At 29.5% G+C, this 20477-nt stretch overlaps 1 protein-coding gene across 1 annotated transcript; it reads right to left on the minus strand.

Annotated features, from left to right (window-relative positions):
• Window positions 1-2992: 2992 nt before the first annotated feature.
• On the minus strand, window positions 2993-19268 carry LOC143623185 (E3 ubiquitin-protein ligase ATL4-like). The gene is made up of 3 exons (XM_077094149.1): window positions 19031-19268; window positions 17545-17742; window positions 2993-3790 (listed from the first exon to the last, which is right to left on the minus strand). Exons 1-3 carry the CDS (start codon window positions 19266-19268, stop codon window positions 3159-3161), a joined length of 1068 nt encoding a protein of 355 aa, XP_076950264.1. The 3' UTR covers window positions 2993-3158.
• Window positions 19269-20477: the final 1209 nt, after the last annotated feature.

Consider the following 20477-nt stretch of genomic DNA (forward strand, 5'->3'; position numbering starts at 1 on the left):
TTATGGGTTTTGGGTAGGGGTGCAATCAAACCGAGTTATTTGAGATTGGCTCGTAAAAAAGCTCGATCGAGCAAAGCTTAGACGAGCCCGAGCCTGATCGAGCCTAAAAGTAAGCTCGTTAATAAACGAGTCTAAGCCCGAGTTTTACTTATCGAGTCATTAATACAATTGTTATATTATATATTTATATATAGTTAATAACTATTAATTAATCTATATAATGTTATAAAAAAACTAACTAAATAACTAAATGACATATGTTATGTTATATAAAAATGATTATAAATATAAAGAGTTAATTAAAAAGATAGTGAACCAGCCAAGCTTGAGCTTGAAAACATACTCATGAACCAAACTTGAGCCTTAGAAATAGAGATTGAAAGGAGCTAAGCTCAAGCTCTGTGTAAGTTAAACGAGCCAAGCTCACGCTCGGTTTGGCTCGGCTCATTTGCTTCCCTAATTTCAGGAAAGTCCAATCATTTAGTATACCGTCACTGAATCCTCAATTGGCATTCCATCGATTTCAAGTTATGTGGGTTCTACTTCTAAGTTGTAATCGCTTATTTATTCTTCTAATTCTATGGATTTTACACTTTTCAACAACAATTCTACAGTTTTTTGTTCGATCAATTTCAACATCGTTAAAATTTATAGGTTTTGTTGGATCGGTTTTTGTTTTTTGGTTTCTTATATGCCTATTTATGTTACGAGTGAAGATGTTAATGTTGTTTTTTAACATTTTATTTATTTATTTATTTGTTTCTAAGTTAAATGATCAAACCTGATAAAAAACCTAAAAAACCCAGGAGAGAGTAGAGCCGGGTTTCGATTATAGATTTAAAATTCTCAAAACCGTGGAACCCGGTCCTAAATATCTGAAAGTACACCTCGGTGGCCCTAAGTCATTCACTTAGTAGGTTATTTTCTAATCCTTTCATTATTTTTTTCGGATTTCTGATAGGATAAATGGTAATCAGTGTTTTTGAAAAGGAAGATTTGTTTGTTTTTTAAATACTTAGTAATGACTCACTTAAATTGTCTTATTCCTTTGTATGTACTTGTATGTATCTCTTTCTTCCTGAAATATAAATTTAACAACAAAATCTCGTGATTAAGAATCAACATATACTGATTCGTAAAAAGTGTTAACACAAGCAAAAACTTCTTTTTTTTTTCTTGTAATCGTGAAACATATTAATAAATATTATTGATGTTTACACCGGGACAATTACAGATTAACGGCAGATAGACGGGCAACAAGTTGCGCCGCTACCCCCCTTCTGAATAGTAAACCCTACCCTACTAAACACAACGTTCCCTTTAGCATGGGCGGAGTTACTGCTGACCACCTGCTGAACCCGCTTAAGGAACTGAACCGCGTCAGGGCCGAGAGCGCCAAAGGTGTCAAAAGCAAACGGTATGAACACGTGCTGATTCTCAAGGCAAGCTTTCTCGTGCTTAGCTACTTTACCCGCCTCAGCCTTGTTTATCGCATGACCCACCACAAACCCATGGTCCCGTAGCCCAACGAGGGGGGACACACCTGTCAAATCAACGCACGCGTGCTTCCCTTTTTCCCATCCAAAAACAAGAATGTCAGCGGGTCGTAGGGTTGATCTCCCATCTAAAGGGTCGGTTAAGAAGTTCACCGGGGCTTCCTTTTTTGCCGAGATCCCGGCCCGCTTAAGGACGTCGTAAAGCACATCTCGAACTAGATCATGTCGATATTTAAAGCCTGGTAATTCTTTGCAATGGACTGCATGCTCCCCAAAAGAATCCAAACAAGCCTTTCGGCATACGGGACACGGGTCATCCACCGGGAAAAGGTGTACCATCAACCAGTATTTGAGGATGGCCCGATATTCCACTAGCGACATACATTTATTGATTCAACAACTAGTTTCTTTAAAGCAAAAACTACAAAATCACTTTAAAGTTTCAACTCATCTCTATATCATTTATTGATTCAACACAAGCAAAAACCGGTTTGTGTATAATGCTTTTGATTTCTGGTCCCGTTTTAAACAACCAATAATCGAAATGACTTATCGATCATGCGTTCGGAATCAACCCAATCCGTCGTATTAATTGATTATAATGTTTTTTAATTCACGTAAGTGTGGCTAGTCCTATGAGGGTTATATTCAATTTAACTTGGTGCCTCTTTGTTCATCTTCATCGTGTTTGTTAAGTATATATGTTCGTATTCATTTATGTAACTCTATGCTAAATCATGTGTCAAAATTCAAAAAATTAAACGATCTACATAAATTTCTTTAATTTGCAAAGAAACTAGTCCAACCCCACTTCATGAACCAAACGAGACCTAATTAACCCAGTATTCAATCCCGCTGCGTTTTTACATTTTCAGTGTTGGCATGGTCCAAAGTCAACCTAACGTACACTCTCTTCCATATTTACCTTAAACCTTCTTGCTACAATAAACCACTCCTTATATCTCAATAAGCTTTCATAGTTTCATACCAAATTAGTCATCTCGCATGATAAAGGAGATCGAATTTCAAAACGACCCTCTTTAAACAATATTGGAATATGTATTCTTGGAAAAGAAGAACAATAAATAATTAAATAAAAAAAAAAAAGATGGAAAATTTAAAATTTGCCACGACTTGAGCACACCCAACATGACAAAAGATCCACCATCATAGGAGAAGAGTAACAACACTTAGAATGTTTGGCTGTCCATATCATGGAATCTGTTATATATTTTTTTAATCTAACTTTATATACATACATATCTTTGATGACATATATATTATCGAATCTTTTATTATTTACATAAAATATCTCAAAATGTATAATTTATTTTAAATTTTAAACTGTAATATATATATATCATGTATAGACATGATCAAAAAATAAATTTGTACACGTATTTTCTGCTATTTAAAACATGGACTAAAACATTACATGCGATATAATGACATATATCAACCTTACCTGTTGCAATAAAATCTGTCCTATATTAAATGCATGAAATAAATACCTTCTGTGCAGAATTTAAACGTCTTTAATATACATTAAAAATATAAAAAACATTTTTATATTAAAAAACAAAATCCCACTCTACCAAAATATGGAATTACCACTTTCCATAAACAGAAAAAATAAAAATAAAAAAGACTACGAATTTACCATTATACCCCTGAAAGCCACCGGAAAAGCTCACTAATCTCTTCTCCGATACTCCCATGACTCGTTTCAAACTCATTCACATTCTCACTCCGACGACTACTTCCGGTGAAGAACCTACCAGAGCCACGTAACGACGTTGAAACACGGTCCACGTAATCACGCAACCAGTTAAACCGTCCACTACCACCGGCAGCAGCCACCTCCGCCGCCAAATACTCTCCCGGCGGCTCCGGCGTAACAGAATCCTTGTCCGTACAATCCGACGCCACACTCCGGTGAGTCGACTCCACCGGAATCTCGTAACCGTCGTCGAGAACGTAGTCAAACGACCCGACGGAGTACGACCGCCGGTCGGAGTTCGCCGGATCTCGCCGCTGACTTATCGTTCCGATCTCGATACGAAAACTACCACTCCTACTATTATTATTACTGCCGCCGAGAGCATTCATAATATCCGACTCGTTAGGGTTTACACTCGACCGGCAAAGCGGACACGTCTGGTTGGATTTAAGCCACGTGTCAATGCACTCGGCATGAAACGCGTGGCAGCATAAGGGTAACAGGCGGAGAAGATCTGCGCCGTGGAATTTGGATAAACACACGGCGCAATCTCCGCCGCCGTCGAATTTACCACCTATTGAGGAGAAAGTAAATAACGGTAGTAACGACTCCAGTGAGGAGTTGTTATTATTGTTAGGTATGGAGATCACGTGACTCCGCACGTGTTCGTTTTCGGTTTCTATGTTATTTGGTACTATTACTATTATGTCGTCTGCTGGGGAGAAAGGATTAGTTCGGTTGCATCGACGGGTAAGGAAGCGGATGAAGAGGTAGATGGTGGCTGATAAGATAATGGCGGATGATATTACTATGATTACGATTATTACTGAAGATGTTGGTGATGAGGAGGAGGTTGAGGGTGATGATGTGTGGTGGTGGTGGTTGTAGGTTTGTGGGATGGTGGTGGTTGTGAAGAAGAATGGTGGTGGTAGTGGTTGTCCGGTGTCCATTTGGTGGTTATGAGGGAGTAAATGGAGGGATAGTGCAGGTGAAGAAGAACTAAAGGTGGTGTGATAATTAATGCGTGTTTGTGGATTTGGTGGTGTTTCAGCCTTTTACTTGCATGTGAGGTGCACGTGATAGGTAGTGTCGGGTCGGGTTTGTAATTTTGGGCTTTTGGCAATTGGTTTGTAGCCCTGCTTGTTTTGACGTTCGAGAGGTTAAGTTTTTGTTTAAAGCTCGAGTTTAGCTCGTGAATTGTTTTTCATGTTCAGATTTGGTTAGATTTTATCTTGTTTACTATTTATTAACTAATTTATATGTGTTTTCAATTACTTTTACTTTTACGTATTTGGACTTTTGGGAATTAGCAAATTTTTATTAATTAATTTGTATGTGCTTTCAATTACTTTTACATATTTGGACTTTTGGGAATTGGCAAATTAAGGTGTAAATGACCCAAACCCAAGTTTGACTCATTCTGATTTAAGGGGTTGAGTTCGGGTTTGGCAAGTTTTGAGCTATGTTTAAAGCTTAAGTTTGGTTTGGACTCGGCTTGTTTATTATTTATTTACTAACTCATATACGTATTTAAATACTTCTATTGATTTTGTGTAAAACCTTAAATGATCTTGAATTCAGATCAAGTTAGTGTAGTACCTTAAACGAGTCGAAGCTTGACTTGAGCTTGGCTAGGCAATGTCAATATAATACGTAGAAATTCAAATGCTCAAGGCTATAGACGAGCCTAAATGAGCTTCCATACAAGCTATGCTCGAGCTCGATAACTAAACGAGCTTTATTTGAGGCTTAGGTTTGGCTTTGGATTGAAAAGTATGACTCATTTTGAGTTTTGTATCGATCTGATCTCAAGTAACTCGCACGCGTCTCGGCATGTTTATAACCCCTAAATCCTACTTTTCGGGTTTGTTGTGGTTTTTATTGTTTACTTGTTTTGAAATACTGATTCACATGTGTTTTTTTTTCTTGTTGAATTTGTTTGTACATGCGATAAACTAATTAAAAGCATATTAATATGTTAAAGTTTGTTTGTTTATGTATTTAAAGTATACTAATAAGTTACAGATATGTACAAGTATTACACCAAAATGATCAATCATTTGTTAGTTTCTGTTACAAACTATTAGCACTTGTTTGTCTTGCTAACTTACGTTGTTTGTTTTTATTGAGATTGATATGTGACTGGTTAGATGTTAAGGCTATTTTTCGTTTATATGTTTGTAACATATACCTTTCAAACTTGAGTGGCAAACACGATACGTGCCAGCTAGTTCCACATGCATTGAAGAATGGCAATGTAACGACCACTCTTGTATCGGGTTTGACCGTTTGTTGCCACATGATCATGGTCTTAGACGATAAGATAGCATGGTCCATCGCCCTCCCTGCCCACCTCAAAGACGACATTGCATTTGTGATAGATGATTGTAGAAGGATTCTACATGTATAAACTTATATGTTAATGATAAACTAGGTTAGCGACTTATATACGGACGGAAATTGTAAAAAATGCAAATACGAGTATATAATTTTATACTCATATTTGGTCGGATTATATGAAACCAAACATCAATAATATAACAAACAGAAGACACAACATTGTAATCAATTAAATGTACCATTAGTATCACAATTCATTCATGATTCATACATGCATAATAATATTATAAAAGAACTTAATCCATCGTTGTAAAGCTAGACACACCTTCAATATCGTAAATTCATAAATCATTTTTTTAAACACTATATATGAATGAAATTTTGAAGAATAGATGAAAAAAGCTAGTTGTTTTCTAATTAAAAGGGGTTGACCACGTTAATTAGGATATGTGGGGACTGGGGAATGAGGATCACAACTCGAAAAGAGAAGCCAGTTTTTAACACGTAATAAAACAATTTGACTATATATGGCTTATTATCCAACATATTTTATAGACAATATGAAAAGAAAATATATATAATCTAATATAATAATAATATTACAAAAAGTACTCTAGAAAAACAATTTTGCCTCCAACTAACAACTATAGTTACAAAATGAGAAGAATTGTGTCGTTTTTTAATTTTTAAAGCAAATGGTGCTCTTAAAAAAAAAGAAATTGTAACCCTAAATTGCTATATTTTATTGTTAGCAAGAAATAAAATAACAGATAGTGTGTAATAAAAGAAACTTTTCTTACAAAAAAAAAACATTTCTAAAAAGAAACGTGTTTATTAAAGTATGAAGCTAGAAAGATAAAATGTAGTTTTTATTAAAGTATTGATTTATTAGGAAAAGGGAAAATAGCTTATAAAATAAAAAGATTAATATCAAATATTTTTTTTAAAGAAGACACTAAAAAACAAAACAAAAAGTCAATTAAGCTCACTAATATTAACAAAAATACAATAGTTAAAAGATTAACAACATAATTCAGATATATAATATTGGTACGAAATTATAAGATTTGCTAAAGTGTACATAGGTGCATATGAAATGACCCCTACTATTTTTTTACCCATTGTTATTAACTTATTATGTAGCTTTGTACGATCAAACCACAAGGAAATGGATATAAAAAAAGACTACGTTTGTTTTTTTTATCTAAGAAAATAAAAAACTATGTTGGGAAAATGAAGCACAGCATGTATTTAAAATTCACAATCTAAATCAAATTTTTTGTTGTGAGATATTTATATTTGTATAAACTTTTTTTCCTAGTTCTTCGGTGTTCAATAAAATAAATATTTAGTTATAAAGGTTATTATTTAAACCTTTTCGATTAAAAAAATAAGCTATACGTTTTAAAATTTTTTTAGTATAAAATTTGATTAGATAAATACACTTTGTATATATATAAAAACAAAGTATGATTCCCAAAGAAAAAATAATAATAACAGAAGGCGTATACATATAGAAACTTATTTATTTTATATTTATATTAGTATTATTATTTTATGATAAAAATAAAATAGAGATATTTACATGTGCATCTTATTTTTATTCAATTAACAATAAGAGTTAGAGTAAATGAGAGAAAAAAGCTTGTTAACACTACTATTAGTAAATATTTTTTATTGAACACCATTTAGGTAAATAGTTTTTCCTCAAACACTCTTTTGAGAAAAAAAACTCTAATTTTGTTTTCATATGCTTAAAAGTTTACATGCAGTAGAAACCCTTTCATAAAAATATATATGTATACTAATGCAACACAACTCGTGGTTTAATCACTAAATTACGTGATTAGGAAAATTTACTTTTGTTAGTCTATTTTCTCTTTTAGTTTATTTTTTATTTTTTCCAACAAATTTATTAAATATGTAATTTGTAATTAAACAGTTCAAATTAAGTGAACATGGCATCAATTCGAGATATAACGCTTTGCGATTATGCAAAAAGTATTAACAATCCATGCATGCAACCTTCACACATAACCATTAATAAATCAACATAACATTAAAATCATAAAATCATGATCTATATCTTAACAACAATCTAAATAGTAAATACCAAAATAAATTTCACGAGTTATTGGATTTTCCTAAATAAAAAAGAATAAAAATATGAACTGGGCGTATTTATAAATAATAAAGTGATGAAAAGTGGTAAAATCTACTTGGTAAATACTCCGTATTAAAATAAAATTTAAAAGTCAACTTAACTAGACCCGATCCGTGACATTGTCTACGAAATGAATAATGAAACACTATCAGTCAACTTGATCTATAGGCATATATGTTTAACAGGTTGATAAACTATGATATGACTTTGTGACTTGATTTTAATCGACATATCATTTATTAATTAATGTACAAACTAGAGTTATGAAAGCATGATATTATTTGCACATCTTTCTACAAGCGACAACATGACAGCAAATGAATTAATACTTTCAACACGTACACAATTTACACTTACAATTTATTTGTTATGTTTAAATAGTTTTATTTAAAGTTATCAAACTTTTGTCTTAATAATAGTTATAATAAAATTATTAATATTGTTTATGGGGCACATGCTTGGCACGCTGATAAATATAACCATAATCGTCGATGCATGGTAAGTAATGTATTGCTTTTTGTTGAAAATATAAATGAATGTGTTGCTTTTTTAATGCTTCTTTACCCTCCTTTGATCCACAAATTCAGAATTTAATGCATAAACAATTATATTATCTCATCTTTTTAACTAAAAGTTTTGAAAGGAACGTGACGACACATCTTATTTAGATTTTTACAAGTTGATAATATGATATTTAATTTAATGACTGTTTTGTAATTTTTTGTTTTTAATCGACTAGGTTGAATAAGGAATGGACTGTCCAACATAAAATAATGATTCACTAGGTTATTAACCCGTGTACGACATGGGTGAAAATATTGAAATTTTCGAACAACCACATGTCATTTGAAAAGACAACATAAGTTGTTATATATTATTCGGGACGACAACATACTTTAAGTTGTAAATAATATTGGTACGAAAACCAATGATTGTGAAATACAAAGATAAACCCAAACAACATTCAAATTACAATATTTGAAAACATAATCAAAAGTTAAAAATGTAAAATTCATAAGCTACTAAAAAGACTTTCTTATAAACCAGATTATTCTTTATTTGTAACTTTGTCTTCCTTGTTTAATATAAGAATTTTAGCACACCACTCTTCACTCTTGATAAAGCTACATAGAGTTGTCTATGTGTAAACACCGGGTCTTTGAGATATATGTCAACTCTTGCTAGAGATTGACCTTGACTTTTGTTAATGGTCATTGCAAAACAGACTACAACTGGAAAAAACTACCTTATTTTCAATTTAAACGAAAGTTTCTTATCTAAAGGTGTTAGACCACAACGAATTACATAAGTGCGACAACCAGTATTAGTACCTGAAATAACTTTTACTACAACAAAACGCCTACCCAAATTAATTACTCGCAATCTAGTTCCATCACACAAACCGTTCTTCTGATCCATATTCTTTAGTAACATTATTGACACATCGACTTTTAGAACCAATCTATGAGTCAAAATAATTTTGGTCTTTTTGATTTATTTAGCATAATGTGTTTATGAAAATTTTAGTTCAAATTAAAATATAAAAAAATAATTTGTATGATCTTACTTAAAAACCAAAAAACTGATTTTTTATATGGATCACAACTAAATTTGTGAATTTTCTTGCAAATTATGGAAACAATATAAATTGAGTTAACCAAATATATGTAAAAAAATAATGGAGAAATATCTTTGCGCTTCTAATTAACATAAATTGATTCGTATACACATCTTAGTTAAAACATATATTTTAATTGGTTTTAAGAAAATAAAATAGGATTGGATAACTGAAAATTATGTTTCGTGTCATTTCTAAAAAAGAAAATAGAAAAAAGAAATGTGTGAACATATATTCAATGTTATTAAAAATTTGAATCAAAAAGGTATAATGTAGTTAATAATAAATATAATAAAAATCCTTTATAATTTTCGGTTACAAATGCCTAGTTTTTAGTTAATAACATATTAATTTTTATTTACTATATTTTAGTTAATAAAAATTATATTTTAATACAATATATTGTATTAACGCGTTTAAAATAAAATGTTACCGTTCAAAATGCTAGTAAGTATTTCTCATGGCGTTGAAGCTGCACGTTTACAAAAAAAATGCATTCTTAAAAAACATTTAAAGGGTAAATAAAAAAAATATTAAAATGATTAACCGTTTGAATTACCCCTCTAATTGAAAGACGTTGATTGACTAAAAATTACGTTTTCTTTAATTTGAAGACATCTATAATAGAATATAATATGGTTAGTATATGTAAAAGATGAACAACATAAATATAAAAACAGAATTTTATATAGCATGATGTTTCAAATTTGCTGACTTAATGAAGGATTTTAATACACAAAACCGAAAAATTAGAAAACTGGGAAACCAAGTATTATTAACTTTAGTGACAATTGTAGGTTATTTATATTTGGTGTTCATATAGATATTAAATACATGAAAATTAGAAAGATTACACATGAAACAACAATAACACAACTTACTCAACTGGATATGAAGATTATCGGCTAACTTGAATCGACATAGATGATCAAAAATTCATTTATGTAAAAGTATCTAACCCACCAATATATTTCTATAATAGTAGCCCATGTTAAACATGGGTTAAAAACATAGAAACAACCATATACATATAGACAACCATAAAATTTCATAACTAACATATCAAACCAACACAAATATTTTAGCATAACTTTGTAACCAAAATATTAAACATTTAGATTGTATACATAAAAAGTTAATACTTACACAAACTTACTATACACCTAATTAAAAAACCAAACGAAGACATGAACATGTTATCATCATATTGGCCACCATCAACTTTTTTGACATTTTATTGAAAAAAGCCATTTTGATTCACAATATAATAAACAAAATAAATCATAGCCACCTGAGTAAATATACAACTAAAGTCTTAAGGTATTATGAGTTTCATTTCAACATTAATAAATAAATAAAGGTATATTTTATTATAAATTATTTTGTAATTAAAATTTTGTTTTATTTCGATTCAAAGACATTTTAGTTAAATGTTTTAAGTTAAATCGAACCAATAAATTTTTATTCTACTAATTTCACTAATTAAGTATAACTAAAATAATATAGAGATAATTAAATTAAACCGGTTAATTTTAATTTTATTACATAAAAGTCATTCCCAAATTAAAATTTTATTAAAGTGATTGCAATTTGCAATAAGTTATGTTTCAATTTATTTAACATCATTAGCTTATTTAAAATTAATTTCATTATATAATTCTTTTTTCAATTGTATACAATAATTTTGACATTTATTCGTAATTAAAAATTATTCAAATATAAAAGATGGAAACTTTGTTAAAATTGGAGACTATTAAAAACTAAAAAATAGTTGTCAAATTCGATTCTTAAAAACAGAAATAAATAAATGTATAAATGATTGCAATGTATCATTAAAATTAAAGATGATGATTACTTAGCATAAATAATCAATTATAGTGAATATCTAAGATTATATGTGTGAATACCAAGACGATTACAAGTAAACTAATAACCCGCAACATTCGTCTCATATATCCAAATAGTATAAACTTTGAAATGAATGATAAACTTTGTATTGCGAATCTCTTGGACTTGGCTGCTACAAATTCAAATTACTTCTAACAAATGTCAGACTGGAAAAAAAATATATAGTTAGTAACTTACCATCATGAAAAAAAAAATCAATTTTTTAATTAAAATGTCTAACTATTAACTTTAAAAGGTCATATTTGTTTCGGTAAATTATACATATTCCATACACTTTATTTTGAGTTAGTTTTTCGTTAAATATTGTTCATGACTGGCTCGTATTTGAATTTTGTTAGTTTCAAGAGACAATGAGCTATGATTATAAAATGGTTATCGAAAATATGTGTGGTTTATTTTAAGCATGCATCTTGACATTTAAACATAATTATAAATTGGTCAAATAAAAAAATGAACCCCAGCTAACTAAAACACGTAAAATTCATTAATAATAATAAATCTTTAGAATAATAAAATAATTATAAAATAAATTAAAATACTATACAATCAATTCTATTAAATGATTAATAATTTCTATTAATTAATTTATATTATTCTGCATTTATTATTACGTAAGTATTTTAGTTTAATTGACATTATACATTATTTTAATATATAGGCCTAATTAACAAAATTGTTAATTAAATCAAATATTCGGAGATTCAAAATATTGTACGACATAATAAAATATATTGTATATCTTAAACTAAAAGTCTTATAATTTTGTTTGTCTATTATTATCTTATATTATACAGGTATATCATCCCTTCATTAGTAAACATTATATTATCCCTTCTTTAGTAAACATCATTTTAATAAAGAAATATAGTATATACATAGGCTTAATTAATTGTATCATATCCCGTATAATAAACATCTTTTGAAGTTATTTTATACATTTATTTTTAACTAGTTGACTCAATTAAAATTTTCAATTTCATATCCCGTCTCTAGTAAATATTATTTTAATATATAGGCTTAATTAGTGTATATTATTTTTTTATAAAGCTAAACAAAGTTATATTCGACGCATAATTATTTATGTTATTGTTAATTGGGTCTGATTTTAGATGTATGGAAATTGACAATTCATACCAGTTACCAAAATTCATTTAATTGATTGATTAATTATATTAATAGTAATAAATATCAATTACTAACTTATTCTTGTACATTACTAATTTTATGCTTTAGATTGAAATATGGTGTAGATTTAAACATATCAATTTTAATTATATTGTAATTAATCGTGTTTAAAACATTATATCACCTAACCTAACTAAAACACGTATTATAAGAATCTTTATAAAAACGTAAATACATTAATTGATTAACAATAATAATTTATTTTTTACTTAATTTAAACACGGTAATTAAAAAATTATAATAAAGACATATTAAATTGGTCAAATATATTAAAGATTCTATAATGTACGTGAGCACCAGATTATTAACTGTATAACCTACTTTTGTAAACTTCATATAAGTGGTCAAGAATTCGAATTTCAAAATGGTTCAAATAAATAAGTTTTATTATTCACTTAAGGAATTTAGTTGAAATTGACATTAAATTCACAATAACTTGAAATATTTAGAAGAAACTAATAATTATTTTAGTTAATGCATGAATATTGAATAATTATGAAATGAGTTTATAATTATGGATGGTATTAAAAAAAAGTTTGAAAAAAATTAGTCAAATTAGGAATGAGAATTATGTTTAAATACGTAAATTTTATTTAAACCTATTCAATATAAATGGCCAAATCGAGTCAAATCGTTAATTTATTCAAGTTGTTGTTATTTTAAACATATTCAATATAATCAAATATGTACATGTTATTTAAACATATTCAATATAATTGTACTTTGACCAACAACAATATAAGATTGATTATCTTACTATAGATAATTTAATGTATTAAAGAATAATCAACTAAATTTCATTTCGGGATTATATGATAATCAATTGAATTACATAAATTATGAAAAATAAATAAATACATGAATACTAACATAAATATAAATCAATATTAAACAAAAATAAAAGACATCTTATCAAACAATTCTCAATCCATGAAATTAGCTATACCAAGTTGGGGATAATAACCTGAAATGATAAAATTAAATATTAATGTTAATATAACATAATAAATATATTACAAATTATGGAAGATTTGAATCATGTGAGAAAATGTAAAATTTAAGTAATAACTTACAACCGGAAAATTTGAATCGCGGAACTGGAAAAGGAAATAATGAAGATCTCCATTGAATATTCGATTTTGATATATAACCTAAAAAGATTATAAGAAAAAATCATATAATTATTAATATAAATACAAACAAAAACGGAAAATTATCAGTTTAATCTTGGATTTTGATATATAATCTAAAGATATTATAACAAAGTAATATAAAAATTAAAATAAATATAAAACCTTACAGGAAAACGTTACTGGAAAACCGTAATAACTTCAACATATCAATTCAATCTTAGATTTTGATTTACAACTTAAAGAGATTATAAAAAAATCATATAACAATTAAAATAAAAATAAAACATTACCGGAAAACCTTACCGGAAACAATAGAACCTTACCGAAAAAACGTATAACAAAATCGGCCATTACCAGAATATATGAGACGGTTGAGGAATAAGGCGAGAGAGAGAGAGATTAAAATGGTTAGGGATTTCAATCTTGAGATTTATATAATGTAAATGAGATGATTTAGTAAGTTTTTGAATTCTTATAATAATTAGAATAATTAAATTAGAATAATTAATATCATAATTACATTAATAAGTTAGTTATAATGTTTGGCCAGATTTTAAAAATATTCAATAATTATTAATAATCATTGATTGCCTAGTATTTTAATTTAGGAACAATAACACTTTTAAGTCAAAAAATGAATACAAAAATGGACGATATAAAAACAACTATTAAAACCTTAGACACAAAGCTAATCGTTTTTGCTAAAGAGGGGTTGATGGTGTAAGAATTACCATATGAAAGTTAAGTATTTATACGCATGGAATTATGGGAGAATGAATTATAGAAGAAAGATATATAGGGAATTGATTATTAACAAAAAATTAGGGAATTTCAAAAATTTTCAAAAAACATTAAGTAAGAACGAAAAGCAGGGAATTAGGATTAATGGATTTTCAAAATTTGAATTTACTAAAATGTAATGTTCCAAAATTAGATTATTATAAATGTAATATTATTTAATTTAAATGTTGACTATATTTAAAGATACGAAAATAAACTTATTAATGTAAAAATATAAGTTACTAATTTATTTATTTACAATAATATAATTAATCATCAATTATAACACCGTATATGTAATTTATAAAATAACAATGTCTTTAATATATAAAATTATAATAAATTCTGATCCGTAATTATAGTAAAAATTAATTCAAATTTAGAAATTCCGTAATTAAACAATGGGTCAACATCCGTAATTATAGTAAAACTTAATGATGCTTAATCGTATACTTAATAAAATAATCAAATAATATACAATAATTAATTCAAATTTAGAAATTCCGTAATTAAACAATTTCCTTAATCAAGGTGGTGATTCTTTCCTAAATTTAACGTGAATGGTACAAACCGGTCAATTTGATAAATTTTCATAAATATAATATTAGAACCAATTATACTAAAGTTAAATCCGTAATCTCTCTATATTGAATCCTATTGATGAAATATTAATTAGTTATCTAAATTATATATTATATATTATCTAAAAAACACTAAACCTGCTGGGAAGAAACAAAGCTTGTGAATGAAATCAATCAAAAATAATAAAATAAAATTAGTTTTAAAACATAATTATAGTTATAGTATACATAATAAAGAAATCGTAATTAATTATTAATTATAATTATTAAGTTGAAACATAATTATAAAAGATTCAAAATTCAAAATTAAACATTAAATGAAAGATGAAAGAGAATACTTTAAGAGAATTGATGAATCTTATTTAAATTTATTATTGATTTATTTTATTAAGATGAAAATTAGAGAAGTCATTGATATACATGGAAAGTATAATCATCAACCAATAGAAAGAGGGGAAATTGACTTAAAGCCTATTGCTTTAATAGTATAGTTAGATTATATTCTATTGACGTGTTTGGTTAGGATTATACGGTGACATATGCAGGTAAATGTCTAATAGAGATAACTTTTGGATTGTCCCTTTTGGGAATGCTTTTTAAATATTCTATCTTATTAGGACGTGTATACATTTTAACGTGTTGACTTTTATTTAAGAAAAAATCAGTAGCCTTTTCTCCTACTCCATTGGTTTTTCTTTTATACGCATACTTGGGGAGTTAAGGGGAAATACTGCCGATTTTTTCTTAAATAGTTAACACGTTAAAATGTATACATATGAGATAGAATATTCAAAAAGTGAGTTAAGATCCACTACCTTAAAGCACCGGCTTACATACATTTACATCACGTGTTTGTTTATTTTAATTTTTTGATGGATCGTGACAATTAGATGTACAAAGCTTTGCGACAATCTGAAATTTACGTGGAGGGTGTTAAAAGTTTTCTTAGGGTTGCCGAAACACATCACGCCAATAAAGGAGGTCGGTTGATTTGTTGTCCTTATTCCAAATGTCAAAACTTTAAATATTGTAATGATACCAATGAAATAGAGGTACATTTGTTCGAAAATGGGTTTAAGCCAAGATACCCTTGTTGGTCAAGGCATGAAAAATCACTAGTTGATTTTAGCACGTCATCGACAACTAACGATAATACATATAACAATGACCCACTAAACCTTGATGTTGATGATGAAAATTCAACTGACCCAAAGATGATGATAACCATTCAAATGATCCCAGTGACAACGTAAATGAAATGTTACATGACATGGAGACTAATATGGGTGATGCCGAAATTGAAAATTTACAACACCTATTTGAAGATGTAGATGAACCATTATATACTGGTTCTAATTTTAAGAAACTTAATACAGTGTTAAACTTGCTTAACTTAAAGTAAAAAAATGGATGGAGCGATAAAAGTTTAACAGAACTATTAGTCTTTAATTTTGCATAACAAGCTCTCAGGTGACAATGAATTACCAGTTTCAACATATGTACCAAGCAAAGAAGTTGATGTGTCGATGAGATTTGAAATTGAAAGAATACATACAGTTTGTACTATGCTGGTTATTAACCGATTTTGATTTCGGGCCCGTTCCAACCGTTGTATTTTAAAAAAGCTAGTTTTTACCCGGCGCAACTTTACCCGGCGACACCAAACTTTCAAATTATTCTATAGTAATAATTAGATGCATAAAAAAAGTAGTATATAATAAGCTTGAAAAAAAAATAATAAAAAAGGTCACAATAAAATCATTTGAAAGTTGAAACTAAATAACAACTCCATATAACTATACCTCAAGTAAATTAAAATGAATCTAAAAAAATAGGGTGCAACGTAACTAAGTGGTTTTGAGATATTAATTTGCCTTGTTAGTGAGTGTTAGCTTGATCCAACTTAATTAACATGTAACACTTTCAGAATAGATATATAAGCATGCCTTTTGTTTTCCTTGTTTAGGGATCACCTTTGGACAATAAATACCAAATTGCACTGCAAATAAGAAAAGAATTTATAGGACAAAGTAGAGGATCAGCTCTCATTATCTACCCGCTTGGGCTAATAACGTATGTCTTCGGCATTATTAATCGAGCTCAGTTTTAGTGGGTTCAATTATAAAGCCGATGACAACTTCAACATGTCTCAGTGTCTCACAATACATCAGCCCATAGTTTATGTTTCTGATCACATTCAATATTCAAACTCCTTCTCAATAAAATAGATCGATAATCGACATCTTGCATAAAAATTACGGGCATTACCCGACTTTGGGATTGCAACGTCCACATTGTTTAGAAAAACACATGAAATAACTTTGACCTATAAAAACTCGAATTTGAAGCACTTAAAAGAGTAAAATGACTAACATGTAGACTTAAAGTTACATATGTGAATTTGTAATGGTTAAAAGAACTACAATGGCATATATATTATATAACAAAAATTTCTATCTTAAATAGAAAGAGTTAATATGGCCAAACAAAAAATTATAACATCAAATCGACAAACAAACAGAGACACAGAGAGACTCCCTACCCCGTTTCATGATCTGATACGACGACAACATATTGTTGAATTCAATTTGTTCTATAAACAGGTCATCTTGAGCCAACATTTCTTCCACCACCGTGGCGGGCTAATAGTCTTTTCAGAAGAAGTAGCAGCAATGCCATTACTAGTTTCAGTGTTCAATGTATGTATGACAGGTTCACTACAATTACTAGAAGAAACCCCGAGGGGCACATGTTCAGTCCTGCAGCCGCCGCCACCACCATCACCACTAATTCCAAAGTGATCTTTGTTGTGTCTCTCTATCATAAAAATCACAATAATAAAATATTAAGATTGTGACAACATTGTTAATATAAATTCACAAAGTTATTATTGGACTTTTAATTTTCTCATTAATCATGAACTTTAAAAATACAAGTAGTTCAATGTAATGTCAACTTGGAATAAAAGTTGGCAGAATTGGATGTTCAAAAGTCAGAGCGTATACGTCATGTGAAAAAGAAACAAGAACAACCCTTATATTTACAACACTGGCATATATTTATCTTAATTATATATACAATAATAATTTCGATAATTCTAAATCTTAAAGCTATGTACCATAACAACAATTAAAAAGCTACTTTATAACATATAAATGTTTAAATACTACAGTTTTTAGTTATTTTTAGTTATAAGTTTCATAAGTAAACATGTGATTAAAAGAGGTAAGAATTACTCAGTAATGTAAAAGAAAACAAAAGAGCCAACTTGATCAGATCCAACTCGCTTTGACCTAGCTCGATCCTAAGTGAATTAACAAAAAGAGTTAATTACGTGGATTGTTCCCGTGTATATATATATATATATATATATATATATATATATATATATATATATATATATTACAAGTATGTCCCTTAACTTTTGAAAGTTCCCGAATAGCATAAATGTATAGCATGGGGGGTCCTTGAAATGAATGGGTATTGGGTGTTTTAATTAAGTACATCTGAAATGACTTAAATACCTCACTACTAGAAAAGGGCTATTATTTTTTTTAGTTGGAATCTATGTCTTGTAAATATATATTCTTATACACTATCAATACTAACTCGTGGAGTTAAATGCCTTGTGTTAAATGTAGAGCCCACTTAGTTTTGATAAGTCTTTTGTATTTGTTCAGTCTTTAACGTTATGTAGTGTTAGTTTTCGTTTATCTTATGTATGTTTGGGCTTAAGGACCATTTGTGAAAAAGCTCACCTTAAGGCCATCTAATGGAAATGAAGCATGACATACTCTACTATAAATAGCTAGAGCATGCACACACAATACACCTTTTGTCTAAATAACTAACGCTCACCTTCTCTCTTTCTTCTTTATCCTTTCTTTGTTTCTATTTCCGAAACTAATCTCAAACACACAAGATCCGAGATCTCGGTTACACATGACTGATTTCTGCTAGCTTGGTGTGAGATTGATCCAAGAACTTAGTTGTTTGATCTCGTATCTAGGACCTACAATTGGTATCAGAGCTTACGGCTCTACTGAGGTTATTGATTCCTGGCCAGTAGAGATTCCCGCATGATTGATGGAACTGATATGATTGCCCAATATGAGTTTGTCATCCATTTCAAATGATCTTATGGTGGAAGTCAAGTCGAACAACAATGTTCTGTCTAGATTGGTTATTCTCTTGATGGTGATAACACTGCTATTCCAGGTGCAGGGCAAAGAGTTTAGCAGCTTGTCATTGATTTCAGATTGATCATAAACTATCCCTGCACTTCTCATCTTGTTTACCAATGTCTCAAACCTGTTAATGAGAGTTCCAACAATTTCTCCCATGACTGAATGTGTTGAATCCACCTTTCAACATTGCCTTAATTTTTACTGTTTCTCATCTCCAAGTATTCCTTCAAACTTATCAATTAGTGCATCCCAAAGTCCTTTGGCAGTAGTGTGCTCTCTCAAAGTTTGAGAGATTTCAAGTGACAAACACACACTCAAGGTACCATAAGCCTTTTGATCATCAAGTATCATCTTCTTATCATCGTCATCATAGGATGTGACAGGCTTATCAACTTCCCAAAGTCCTTTGGCAGTAGTGTGCTCTCTCAAAGTTTGAGAGATTTCAAGTGACAAACACACACTCAAGGTACCATAAGCCTTTTGATCATCAAGTAACATCTTCTTATCATCGTCATCATAGGCTGTAACAGGCTTATCAACCGGTCCATCAGCAGTCATAGTGGTGGGTTGGTGAGGACCATCTTCAATTGATCTTAGAAGAGCAAAGTGATTGATTCTTAGATAGTTCTTGAACCTCCACTTGAATTCTTCAAAATTACTATTCTAGTTGAGTAGCTTTGAGGGCTTATTAGTGGTACCAGCTTCATTTTCAAATATGAGGTAAATCTTGAACGTCTCAGGATCAATCATCATCTTGCAAACCAGAATTCAGATCAAATAAGTCTTCAACATTTTTTGCCAAACTATAGCAAGTACAAACGAATCGAATTTCAATTGAATCGAATCGAATTCAAAAGGAATCGAATCGAATGATAAACATATAGAATCAAACAGAAATTGGATCGAATCGAAAGGGAAATTGAATTGAATCAAATTGAAAAATGAATCGAATCGAATAGAGATTCGATTCGATTGGTTTGCCAATTCGATTCGAATGGTTTCAAATCTCGATTCGATTGGTTTCTCATCTCAATTCGTTTGGATTGCAAACTCGATTCAAATGGTTTCCAACTCGATTCGAATGATTTCCAGAAGGTACAATTTTTCACTTTTTGTCATTCAATGGAACTCGATCAATTCAAATAGCAACCCAGTGAAAATTTTAAGACTCTTCACATACAACCTCCAAGCTTAGCTAAACAAACTTCTTGATTCTAAACACTTTCAAGAACACAAAGGACACACTTTCCATTTTCCAGCACCCGAATAATTTTAGTAAAGCTATAACACACTTATTTCAAGCTTGTAAACACACAAGTAAGCCAGAAACCCACTTCAAACACTTAAAAACAAGTCTTAAAACAC

Source organism: Bidens hawaiensis, unplaced genomic scaffold (genome assembly GCF_021521415.1).
Source record: "Bidens hawaiensis isolate Kalapana, Puna unplaced genomic scaffold, B.hawaiensis_p1.1 tig00003356_1, whole genome shotgun sequence".
Taxonomy (NCBI): Eukaryota; Viridiplantae; Streptophyta; class Magnoliopsida; order Asterales; family Asteraceae; genus Bidens; species Bidens hawaiensis.